At 35.9% G+C, this 13,224-nt stretch overlaps 3 protein-coding genes across 3 annotated transcripts in view; 1 reads left to right on the top strand and 2 right to left on the bottom strand.

The window, feature by feature from the left end:
• LOC127519819 (natural killer cell receptor 2B4-like) overlaps positions 1 to 13,224 on the top strand; it is a 176,199-nt gene that overhangs the window by 94,672 nt on the left and 68,303 nt on the right. The gene's annotated exons all lie outside the window — the stretch shown is intronic.
• Positions 1 to 13,224, bottom strand: part of LOC127519834 (SLAM family member 5-like) — a 193,454-nt gene that overhangs the window by 155,993 nt on the left and 24,237 nt on the right. The window lies entirely within an intron of this gene.
• Positions 1,289 to 8,578, bottom strand: LOC127519836 (SLAM family member 5-like). The gene is made up of 6 exons (XM_051907482.1): positions 8,452 to 8,578; positions 7,888 to 8,208; positions 6,712 to 7,002; positions 4,175 to 4,276; positions 4,001 to 4,062; positions 1,289 to 2,266 (listed from the first exon to the last, which is right to left on the bottom strand). The coding sequence occupies exons 1-6, from the start codon at positions 8,498 to 8,500 to the stop codon at positions 2,219 to 2,221; spliced, it is 873 nt and encodes a 290-aa protein (XP_051763442.1). The 5' UTR covers positions 8,501 to 8,578; the 3' UTR covers positions 1,289 to 2,218.

Here is a 13,224-nt window from a genome sequence, read left to right as displayed (position 1 = left end):
GGACGTGTTTGTTAAAGTAGGTTTTTAAAATAAACTCTGATGTTTAATGAATGATTCGATTGACAGTGGTGGTCCTAGAGGCAAAGCTGTTCAGAATGAGTTCTCTAGCATATGTAATGGATCATGCGCATGTGTGAAAAATCAGGTAATAGGCCTATCCAATCATTTACCCGGACGAAAAATGCGATGGCGCCCCCAGTGGCTGGTTTCTTTAAAGTTTCTCACAGGCCTCTAGACTCTAGGGTCGTGAGTCAAACAGGACTAACAAGTTTTGCTCTGATCAGTTAACACCTTTTCTGATAAGTGTCCAAACTTCACTGGCTAATAGTGGATGTATTTTTCTGAAAACACCTACGATTACCGATAAAGAAACAGCTCAACAATACTCAAGGGTCAAGAGCTCAACTAAAGCAACCACCAACCTCCATGATGATGACCTCAAACAAGCATCTAAACCTGTTAATTCTCAGTAAGATCTTCTGTAGCACACACGACGCAAGCTTAGTTTCTGTTAACAGTAAACCCGCCTCCGATTAAATTGGCTCGACGAGCGTTGTTAGCCTGATGCACTGGGCCTGAGCGCGCTATGAGTTTGACTTGTTCAGCGGAAGGATTGCCAATATGTACATTTATTATCTTTCATTGTTATATATTCACGTAGCAACTCACAATGTACAGTGAAGAAGAATACCTCTCTTCCTTTTGCCTAAGATGCTTTCAAATCGCCCCTGAGGGATACGATTATGCTGTTTTTGAAACACCAGATGGCGCCAATTATCAGGTAAATCAGTATCATAAAAGTGATGAAGTACGGTGCAAATATCCTTTATTCATCAAAACGCCTTTATCAGCCGTTCACTTGTAATGATGATATTGATAGACTCAGGTCTGTCTTCAGGTCCTATAGCAGGATTATGTTGTTGTTCTGCTGCAACTGCTCTGATTTACTATTACCGTAGAAACTACACGAGCAGGACAGAATGTGTACAGCTGATATTATCGATGCTTAACAGTATTAAACAAGCAATAGGAGGCAGCTCAATGTCATTATTAATCTTTCAGCAGCTCCTCTATGAGAACTGAACAGCATGACATCTTATAGCACACCCTATTGAGTAAAAAGAGCGTGATTCCTAGAGACATCAAAGTGATTATGTGCTTGTTAAACACCAAAATATCCAGCATTGTGTGTGTGTGTGTGTGTGTAATATTGTAAACCAAAGACAAAAAAAACAAAAACAAAAAACAAAAACAACAAGAACAGTAATTGATAGACAAAGGAGCACAGTGAAGGGTGGGATCAATGTTTAATAATTAAAGTTAGATAAACTTCCATATGTTAAGATAAAAACAGCACATTTTAGTTGAGTTTCTGCATGTTTTAAGCACCACTAAATTAAACTAATACAGAGAAACAACATTTCAAACAATACAATAACAACTATGTGCATATGAGCAAAAACAAATATAGACATCCTATCATAGAATTAATGTGAATAAAACCAAAAACGTGAGGCATTGTCCTGTTGTTATAAGCCATGGTGTGTAAACACTCACGACGAGGTAATAATAATAAATGAATCAAGGAACCAGGAGAAAATATCACACCACATACAAATGAGATCCGACAGAGACTAAGGGAAACAGGGAACAAGGCAAACTAAGGACTAAACGAGACTAATTAACAAGACACAGCTGAACTGAGGACACTAATCAAATGAGTAACCTGGGATACAAACAGATGGCGGGAAACAAGGAACAAAGGAGAACATGTGACTAATGAAAAACAAACAGTACAGAGACCAAAATAGAGATACATGTGAAGAACACACCAAGCCGACGGTCGGTCTGACTGTCAGCCAGTTTTCCACATCGTCGGGTGAAGTTAGTCCTGGTTGGCTTTTTTTCGGCCGAATCGGCGTCGGAGCTCGTCGGTCTGTCTGGCCATCTGATCATTCTGATTGGCTGTTCAGCTACTGCCACCTGCTGGTACGGAAAAGCATTTCATCTTACGCAGGCGCAGAACGGATGTGTTACTCGTCCGTCGGGTGTCGAGCGTTGGTTTGGTGTGTCAGGGCAACTTTGGACCCAGACGCTGCCGACATGAGCCAACCCCGCAGTCTGCTTTCGTTGCCACTAGTTTGTCGGTATCGGCTTGGTGTGTTCAGCACCTGTATGAGCTCTAACATCAGTTCCACTAGAAAGATACAGTATTTGATCATTGTTTTTTGGGGACATTTTCATACACAGACTCCGTCTTTGATTTCTGAAAGGAAACACAAACTCAATCAGGGACCTGCTGATGCAACAGGAAATTAATAAAATACAAACTTAGGTTTCTCTGTGCAAAGATTAATCTACAAATTCTGACTTTTTTTTTAACTTCTACTAGGAGGAGACCAGGGATGGTTAATTGAGACAAGGGTTAATTGTAACAACCAATTTCTCTAATCAGGAACAAGTTACAAATCACCTGATTCACTTCATACATGCTCGGTTTAGTCCTTATTCCACATGCGGTAAAGTAGAGCCCTGTGGCAGACACTGCAGATTTTAGAGAAGAACAACTCATTTTGATGTAAGAAAGTAAATTTTATTTTTGTTATGGCAATTTTTGCTTTGTAGTTAAACTCGTCAAAGTTAAGTTATGCTTATTGTGTGTCTGTGTAGATATTTTTCATGCAAGTTGTTAGTGCCAATGTTTTGGATGTTAGCTGTAAGGTGAGCTAGTTCATGGCTACAAGACTTTTTTTGAATAAAAAGCTTTCAAAACTGATTTTTTTGCCGGTGGATTGCCATGTTACATCTCACCCCAGGGTCTGTTAGAACTAACCCAGACTATGGGGTGAATTATAACATTTCATTTCTTGTGTTTGAAACTGCATTTTCTGTTTGTGCTGCAAAGATAACAGCTATGTCATTTAATATCTGACACTTTTAACTAGTTTTAATCACATTTTGAATGCACAGCCTTAAAAGAACTCCAAGATACAGACAGAAATGTCAAAAATGTTACAACCATCCCTGGTCTCCCTATAGAACAGATGCTTACATGGATCAGCAAGAGGAAATGACATCAATCATGACCTTTTAAACAGTTCAATCATCAAACAGATTGTTTAAGTTTAGCAGGTTTGTCACAACAGCCTGTGCTGAGAATGACTGTCTTTCACACTAAAGCAACAGCAAAGGCACTTGTTGCAGCACGTCTGCAAAGCAACCAACGGCCTTTAAAGCTACATTTCAGCTCAGATAATCATGAACCGCAGAGACGCTGCAGCTCGAGGACAGAGTTCAGCACAGCTAACATGGGTAACAACTCTGTGGCCTACTTTCTGTCCAGAGAAAATCTAATGGTATAAAAGCTGATTTTGTATGGGTTATTTTATAATAACAAACCATATTACATGTGATTTTAAACAAATCAAAGTTAATTTTGGCCACAGATCACATCACAAACAAAAATAAAAATTAGAAATGTTCTGTCAATAAACTAAAGACGTCACAATGCAACAACTCCATGATTGAAATGATACACCGGTGTGACACGAGACTGACAGAGCAAGATTAAGACTATAACATTTTTAATGGATTACATGTATTGTTTAACGATCGCTACCGTATGTTTTAATGTGTGTTTTAATGATGTGTGTGTGTGTTTTAAATGTGTTCAAAGTAGCCATTCCTATGTGCTGGCTGTCATGGTATCTAGCGATGGACTTTAATGTATTAATGACAATATATTACTGTTGTTGCACTAATGTTTTTTTTTTTTTTTTTTTTTTTGAGGTCTGAAAAATCAAAATAGCCCTGTAAAATGGAAAAAACTTACTTGAGGTACAAATAGTGGCCTTAAACAATCTTTTTGATCTGCTCTTTACTGAAGGTAATAATGACGGTTGAGTCAATAAACCACAAACGTCTGTTCACTGACCGTCTGATGCTGGAAACTTCAAACAGTCACACTAACTGACTGCAACATTTTCTTGCAACTTGTTACCTTTTGTCGTGTTGTTGGTTTACACAATGCTGAATCAGTTCTGTCTTCCTCCCATGTCTTGTCTGCATTAATAATAATCACAGATGTGTTAAAACAATAGTTTCAATATTATATTGAAATTTATGCCTTAAAAAAGATATATATTTATACAGATTAATTGCTCGCTCTCCTGACCTGTTTTTCTACATCTCCTGCAGATGCAGCAGATCACGACTACAATCAACAGAGATCCAGCAGCGGCAGCAGAGATCAGCACTATGTACAATAATGGTAGACCTTGATATGTAATGGAGGAAATTACCCATTAGTGTGAGTGAATCTGTCCGTCTAATTTAACACTATGTTGAAGTTTGTAGTAGGACTGAATTTATGCAGAAAGTCCATTAGAAAGTAAGACTACAAATAAAAGTATAAAAATGAATACAGATGCAAATACTAAAAGAAGTATAAAAATGCAAATACACAAAACATGCTCAGGAGTACAATACCAAATAATGATACACACACAAACACACACACACACACAGACACACACACTTATTGTCCCCTTGGAAGGTTCTATCTGCATTCTGAGCAGTTCTGAGAAATTGAGCTTCAAAGTTTTTGCATTCCATTCAACTTTGTAGATAGAACCTTTTGTTTTCTAAATAAAAAGTCCCAAAATATACATAACATTAAAAAAAAAAACATCACATAATATGTGAATAAATCAATTTTGACAAAAATGTCAGATAGAACCTTATAATTCCAAGTGGACAAGTTATATATATAGAAATGTATAAAACATGATCAGGAGTACAAAAACAACACAAAAATAAAAAAACCTAAATATCGACCTTATTTTCATTAAATAATCTAACACCAAAAGGAATTGTAGAACTAGCATAACGTTTTGTCCTTCCTTTGATTGATGTCAGATTATTTTGCTTCCTAAGGCCTTGTTTATACCTCATATTAAGATGTGTTTTGGTCGATCTGATCAGTGGATCATGCTAAATACAGCTGTAAACAGGGTCTAAAACATTTTGAGCTTGTCCACATTTGACCACTTCCTGAGGTACACATTCGACCGGATTGCTTTTGCATAGTGTAGAAGCTCATGTGGTTGAATGTTATGTTCGAACAGCCACAAAAGACCATCTAGCATGAGTTTATTTCATCCATTAAAAAACCCATACATTTACCCAACCATAGACCCTCCCCTCAAAGAAATCAGGACAGAAGTGGTCAAAAGCGGACAAAAGAGATGGATCAAAACCTCATGTATAAAACGCTCCATAGATTTCATCCTAAAAAAAGCTTTTCAGATTTATAAAACCATGTGTACGCCAGAACCTGTGAAAAACTCCCTTTATAAAAGTCTAGGTCCAGACCAAACTGCATGTTTGAGCTGTTTTAACTGAATTTACACTGATATTAAATAATGTCAGTGCCTTTTTTTTTTTTTCTCTCAAGATGCACAGCAGTGATGTTTTTTCCAAAAGCACATTTTAATGTCCTAATTGAACTAAGGCCTAATCCTGGCTTAAACTAAGCCCTGACTTTGAAACCAGGCTATAGTGTTCTAGTCTTGTTTTAAAATTATATATAATATAAGTTTTGGCCAAAATAGTAACCTATTTTTAATTTTAATTGTTTCAAAGCAATCAAATATATGCAATTTTGCCTGAAAGGTAAACATATATTTTAGGATGTTTATATATTTTTAATGGAAACAGATAGGCCTTATTTCTGCATTTTAAATTATTGTCTAACTCAGTGCGTCCCTGACAAAACATTTTAAAAGTAAAACGTGCATATGTTTGATTTAATTCAAACTCTATCCTTCAAATACAATGGTATTTTACACAATATTGGGAAGACCATGAAAGAGGTTATCATTAGGTTACTGTCTGTCTGTGCACAACATCAACAGCACAGTACATGTACAGTACTGTGTCATCGGACGTATTCAAACCGGACAATGGACCGTTCGATCACCGAGCAATATTTTTCAGTGTCTGTCATTGTACTGTCTGTAAGCCATCTGCTTAGATGTAGTAAGTATGAATCATTGATCATTACCTTTCTGAGACATTTCTTGTATTAATTTGATGGTGCTCTCTCCCAGCTTGCAGATCAGGTAGATGTACTGACGTGTTTGCAGTTCTCTCACTAATACATTGTCATTTCTTCTGTATCCTTTCCAATAGAGCTGCTTGCTTTTTATGCAACTACCTAACAGCACATTTGCATACTCTAGACAGGGAACTCTCAGGGAAGCAGAGGTAGCGCAAGCACTTGGAGTACATCAGAAATAGAACATGGCATCAGTTTATTGTCGGGAATTTGTTGTGTCTCGCCACAATCAGAGTAGACAGCATCAATGATTATAGGTTATATTTGCATTTGTTGTGTTGCGCCGCTCGCATCTGGTGTAGACACTGTGTTAGATTCTTTATATGCTGTTGGTAAAGCATCTTCTTGATAGGAGGTGTTGTTGTGTTATCAAATGTGTTATAACTGGTGCCAAGTATCATAAATATCATCAGGGCCACTTGCTTTCATTGTGTCTAATCTTAGAAGGGCTTGTTTTATCTGTCCTGTACTACAGAGTTCATGCATTTTTGTTGGTTTGGCGAAAAGACAAGTTGCACACATGCATTAAAACATCAGCACTATAACTTTATAGAACAGCTTATTAATCAACGTTAATATCAACACCAACATACCTGAACATGTGTGACAGAGTTGAGTGATGTCCAGATGTTGAGTCTGGTTGCTGATGGGATTGTTCAGCACACAGCTGTAGGTGTTTTTATCCTGATATTCCACCTCCAGAGGTAGAGAGAGACTGATGCTGAGATCAGACACACTGATGCTGGACAATAAACTGTTTCCTTTGTACCAGGAGAGAGTCACATGACTCACATTCACAGCTGAACACACCAATGAACAATTTGATGATGATGATGATGATGATGATGAACAGTCTCTGGTGATGTCAGGAGTGGGCAGAGGAGCTGGAAAACAGAGAATAAACAGAAATATGGATAAATCTAAACATCAGTCTTAATTTGGGTGTAGTGTGTTGAAGGTCAGCAAGTGTATCTCAAACTATAACATGATGAAATATTTCAGTATATAAAAAGTTCAAGGAATATTCCAGATTAACTTTAAGTTAAGCTCAATTTAATGCATTTTTGACCATGTTGATTGCCACAAAAAATTAATTTCATTTTCTCCACCAGAAAAGCAAAAATCAATGTTACAGCGAGGAGCTGAATGGTATGGAAGCTTGTTTCCGCCACAGAATAAAAACATGTAAAAGATAATTGCAACTTTTTATCTCTCCACATAATTGTTTATATCTCGCAATTCTGACTTTTTTTACTCGCAAGAAAGCCTAATTCTGAGGAAAAGACGGACTTTTTTCCTCTGAATTTTTTTGCAATTGCGAGGAAAAAAAAGTCAGCATTGTGAGATAAAAGGTGGCAGTTACCTTTTTTATTTTTTTATTAAGTGGCCAAAACAAGTTTCCAATGAATGGGGCGATCTGTAAATGTTAAAATACTCACTTTTTCCACAGTACAGCCACAAGATGTGAACAATATGTTAACATCTTTTAAGTGTGAAAAATCACCTCCTAACCTTTTCTGTGTACAGTTATATCCAATTTTATAACTTTTTTGCCACGACAATAAAATGACTGTAAAAATGCTGAAGTGCTTCTGAAGTTTTCTTTTAAATCTTCCAAATATTGGCCTAATTCATGTCCATTATAAGTGCCTCGCCATGGGATGAGGGATGAGTCTAAATTAGTTTTTGTGTTGATTGACACAATGAATGCTATGGATTGAGTTTAACTTGTAAATACATGAAAGATGAGACAAATGATCTCTACTCACCATAGACAGAAACACTGAATGTTTTTGTTGTTAGTTTCGCTCCATTTATCTCTAGTTGATAAACTCCAGCATGTTCAGTTGTGATGTTTGTGATGGTCAGAGATCCAGTTTGATGATCCAGCTTCAGTTTGTCTCTGAATCTCCCATCAAGAACATCATCATATATGGAGAAGATTCGGTTCTCAATGCTGATTTTAGCTATGAGAGACTTTTCAGCTCCGTATTTCCACAGTAGGTCTTCATCTTCACGTAGTTCAGTAACATCAGTGTTTAGAGTGACAGAATCTCCCTCCATCACTGACACTGAATCACCAAACACACCTGGAGAACATGAAGAAGAACAGATTAAGACTACTGTTGGTTTACAAATCCTGAAGTCAGCTATATAGTTTGAAAATATACGCTAATTGCTTTTTGAATTTATTTTACCTTTGTTGTTTTAAAATCTTTTTCAGAGATGACACAATATTATCTCAATTTGATTTGATCTATCTGAGTGAAAACAAACAGTAGTTTTTACTCTCTTCTGAAATATTAAGTCATAAAAATGTTTTTATAACTTACCAATCAGTCTCCACCAGCACAAACAGAACAAAACAAGCATATGAAACATTTTCTTCAGTTGTTGAGTCAAAAGACTATCTGCTGAAAACACTCAAGCTGGTGTGAATCCTCCCACGATGAGTTTAACCCTCCTAGTTCACACAACCTGAACGCATGTTATATAGCCTATAGTTACTTCAAAATAATCTTTTGGCTCTTATTAAGACTTTATCTGTTTTAATAATTATTTTTTAATCATTTAACATTGATAATGTTGTATGATGTTACATATTATATATGTAAACGACCCCTGTATGAATCTCCTTGATTTAAAAAAAAAATTGTATTGATTTTTAAACGGTTTTATAATTCAGTTAAGCTCTACATTTATCAATTATTGTTTTTATGGAACAAAACAAAACATAAAAGTTAAAACTGTCTGCCATCTCACACTGCCAGGTTTACTAAGGTGTGACTCTAGCAGAACAACATCTGAGTCAAACTGAAACATGTTGGTTTTCTTCTGAAACTTGGTTTGATCTGCTGGATGGACAAACAGCTTTTGCATGACAGTGGCCATGGGTTTGATGTCTGTTTTGTTTGTAGGTGAAGAGTTTCTTCCTGTCCTGCTGTTATGAACCTCTCAGTCTGACTTCCTCTCTAGAAAAAACTGCTTTACAATAAAGTACTGAATCAATCCATTAAAACTAAAAGCAGTCAATGAAGAGTCACAGTCCAGAGGTCAAACTGGATTCTTACCCATCATGCATCATTGATTGGCAGCTAAACTCATTTTAATTCACATTTACATGTAATCATTTAGCAGACACTTTTATCCAAAGCAAATGAGGAGAGCAATGGAAGCAATCAAAACAAGTGCCGTGACCAGTCCCAGTATGAGATGATGTTAGTATCATAATGATTAATAAATGCACGCACAATTATCCATGAACTTGATAAATGTTGCATTGCAGATGTTTTACTATCCACAACCAAATGCCTTTTAACTTGTGTGTGCAAAATTCAGAATTAAATGAATGTGCAGAAATTTGTTTACATAGTGACATAGATGTGAATATAAAACTTTGATTATGTATTAATGTTGTTCAGAATTTGTGCGTGCAACGAGTAAGATGTGTATTTGTGAATCCGGTGACACGCGTGCATTCATTGACTCGTTTCTGAGTCGATTCTATTTGATTCATTTGGATTTTGAGACTTTCGCTGTTTAGCCTTGCACGTTCCACACAGATCTTGCACAGCTGTCTAAGAAAACTTGCTACCACTAGATGGCAGTAAAGCCTGCTAAAACAGAGTGTAGCAAGCGGAAACACTTTTTTGACCCTGTGTTTTGACCCTTGTTTATGGTTGTTTCTAGGCAACCATAAACATTTTTGAAGAGACATCCATTTTACTCATCCTATGATGAAGAGAGGCCCATTAAATAATAGGTATAACAACATTTTCATCTACAAGTTCAAAAAAGCTTTTTTTGTTTTGCTGTTCAAAGTGCTTTTTTATGTTTTTATTTTTTATGAAACTCATGTTTCTTGTGTCTGAACAATTACAGACAAATTTGAAATATCAAAATATCACACGTTATAAATACGGGGCTATACTGTTAGCATGATGTTATCTTTAAACTGCTGGATGATACATGTTTGTTAAAATGATAGGACTGGGGTCTTATTATGATTACTTATATTATTTTACAGTAATTCTACATTGCATTTCATGAATTTTAGACAAAAAAAAAGGCTTTTAAAGTTGTAGACTTTAAAGACTCATCCACATGAGTTTTACTTAAAAAAAAACTACAGAAACAACTCCAAAGCAAAATAATAGCAATAGCAATAATAAACATAAGAATAATAGCAATTATAAATAATAATATTGATGACTAGTCACAAAGTTTAACAATCAAAACCTACAGAAAAGCACATGAAAAGATTTCCCATACATATTTCTATCGTCACCGTTAAAATAATCCTATAACGGAGACTGACACGTGTTGTTAGGAACACAACAGAAGAAATCATTTGTTATTAAATTTATCTTGCATTGATAAAGCATGAGGAAATGTTCAGTTTTCTTCAGCATAACCAGTGGCACAATCTACCCCCATGTGGCTCAACTTACCCTCGCCCAAGGCTCAATTTACCCCTCACTGGGGACGTTGAGCCAAGACTAGAGACCACTTTTTTAGAAAGTGATATTTGGAAAGCAGTTCATTTTAGATTCAAAATGATTATTCAAGGATGAACCACATCCTGAAATGTATGTACATATTTTAGTTGGACACATAATCATTTTAAAGATGCTGCAAGTAAAAACTGGCCCCGCTCTCATATGGAAGTATATTCAGATGCAGTGTAAATGTTGAAATCAATTGTTATGTTCTTTTCAGTAAAGGTAAAGACCTTTTAGTTTAATATTATGTTCTATTGGCGATTTAGAAGACTTTCTGTGATGTTTTGTGATGAGGCTAATGACAACTAGTTCAGTTCAATTCAATTCACATTTATTTGTATAGCGCTTTTCACAATACATATCGTTTCAAAGCAGCTTACGTCACAATGCTTTATATTTGTCTTGTTTTTTTAATTGTACTTGTCTGTAATTGAACTAAAGTGGTCTCTTACACATTTGTGTCTATGAAAGCTTGATGTTTAAATTCACCCAGATGATTAATGGCCATAACCAAAATAATGAAACCAAATTATACTATGCATTTAAAAAAATATAGCCTATATATATATATATATATATATATATATAGTAAACTACATTAAATGGTTCTGCTCAACAGCCTTCAAATCTTTAGACAAACAAAACCACATTGCAAGTTAAAGTTATTATTAAATACTAAGAACATAAAATAACATTTTCACAGCTCTGCACAAACAGAAGCCGGAAGTCATTTTAATGCAAATTAGAGTGATGAAATGTCACTAAGATATGTTATAGTATGATTGAGCATCTATCTGATGAAGCACTTAAAGTAATTTTAGAAGTATTAAATATGATAGTGAATAGGTTAATGTATTATATTGAAAAAAGAGATTTGTTTTCTCCACATCAAAGTGGTTTTCGTAGTAGAAGAAATACAATGGATGCAGTGGTATGTCTAGAGTCGGATTTAAGAAAGGCACATATCAGTAAAGAAAAAGTTATAGCAGTGTTTTTCGACATAGAGAAAGCGTATGACATGCTATGGAAAGATGGTCTATTGATTAAAATGAAATCCTTAGGTATTAGAGGTAGAACATATAATTGGGTATTGGACTTCTTATATAATAGAACAATTCAAGTCAGGGTGGGAACAAGTCACTCGAACAAATATCAGATTGAAAATGGAACGCCACAGGGAAGTGTTTGTAGCCCGCTCCTGTTTAATATCATGATTAATGACATCTTCAGTCAGGTAGAAAATAGTATGGGAAGATTGATATATGCTGATGATGGTGCATTGTGGAAGAGAGGATGGAATGTGACTTATACGGTTAATAAAATTCAGACAGCAATAAACCAAGTTGATGATTGGGCTAAGAGATGGGGATTCAGATTATCGGTAGAAAAGACACAGGTTATATGTTTCTCAAAAAAGAAGCATATTCCAGTAGAGTTGACATTATATGGCCAACCTTTAAAGCAGGTGACTGAAATCAAGTTCTTGGGTGTATGGTTGGATGAGAAATTAACATTCGGTATTCATATAGAGAAGCTACTGACCAAATGTAAGAAAACAATAAATATAATGAGATGTCTAGTAGGATGTGAGTGGGGTGCAAGCTTTAACTCACTAAGAAACACATATTGTGCCCTTATAAGATCTGCAATAGAATAGCATATGGGTCAGCATGTGAAACACTTTTAAAGAAACTTGATGCTGTACAAACTCAGGCACTTAGAATATGTTGTGGAGCGTTTAAAACATCCCCAGCTGCAGCGCTGCAAGTGGAAGTGGGTGAAATGCCTTTAGCAGTGAGACGTCAACATTTGTCTATTGTATACTGGGTAACACTGAAAGGGCATAAGGAATCACACCCTACTAGATATGTATTTCATGAGTGCTGGGAACATACTCAAGGAAATAATCGCAGTATAGGATGGATAGGTACGCAATTAGCCCAATCAATGGGAATGGATCAGAGGAATTATAGCCAAACTGTGTCATTGCCTGCTATTCCTCCACGGATGTTTCCAATGCCCTATATAGACATTCAGTTACACAAAGAAATGAAGGAGAATGAGAAAATATCAGAAGAATATGTTGTTCGGCAATACATGGTAAAGAAGTATAGAGATATAATACATATTTTTACTGACGGATCAAAAGATCCATTATCAGGCAAAACTGGAGCAGCTGTATTTATTCCAAAATATCAGAATTAGAATTGAATTAGTTGAATTAGTTGCAATTCTCCTTGCTTTACAGTGGGTGGAGGAAATGAATATTGAGATAGCAGTTATATGTACTGATTCTATGGCAGCCCTGGAAAGTTTACAATCTGGACATTCTGATAGTAGACAAGATATTGTATTTGAAATTTTACAGTCATTATACAGGCTAAATAAAAAAGGAAATGACATTAGATTTCTTTGGGTTCCGGCACATGTAGAGGTGGAGGGCAATGAGGTGGTAGATATTCTGGCAAAGAACTCACTTAAAAGCAGAAATGTAGAGATTCACATTGATATGAGTAAATCAGAAGCAAAAACGTGTATTCATAAGGCGGCACATGACATCTGGCAGAAGCGTTGGGAAAGAGGGATGAAGGGGAGACACCTGTT

Source organism: Ctenopharyngodon idella, chromosome 10 (genome assembly GCF_019924925.1).
Source record: "Ctenopharyngodon idella isolate HZGC_01 chromosome 10, HZGC01, whole genome shotgun sequence".
NCBI lineage: Eukaryota > Metazoa > Chordata > Actinopteri > Cypriniformes > Xenocyprididae > Ctenopharyngodon > Ctenopharyngodon idella.
Note: the sequence above shows the minus strand (reverse complement) of the source record. Positions and strands in the feature narration are given on the sequence as shown.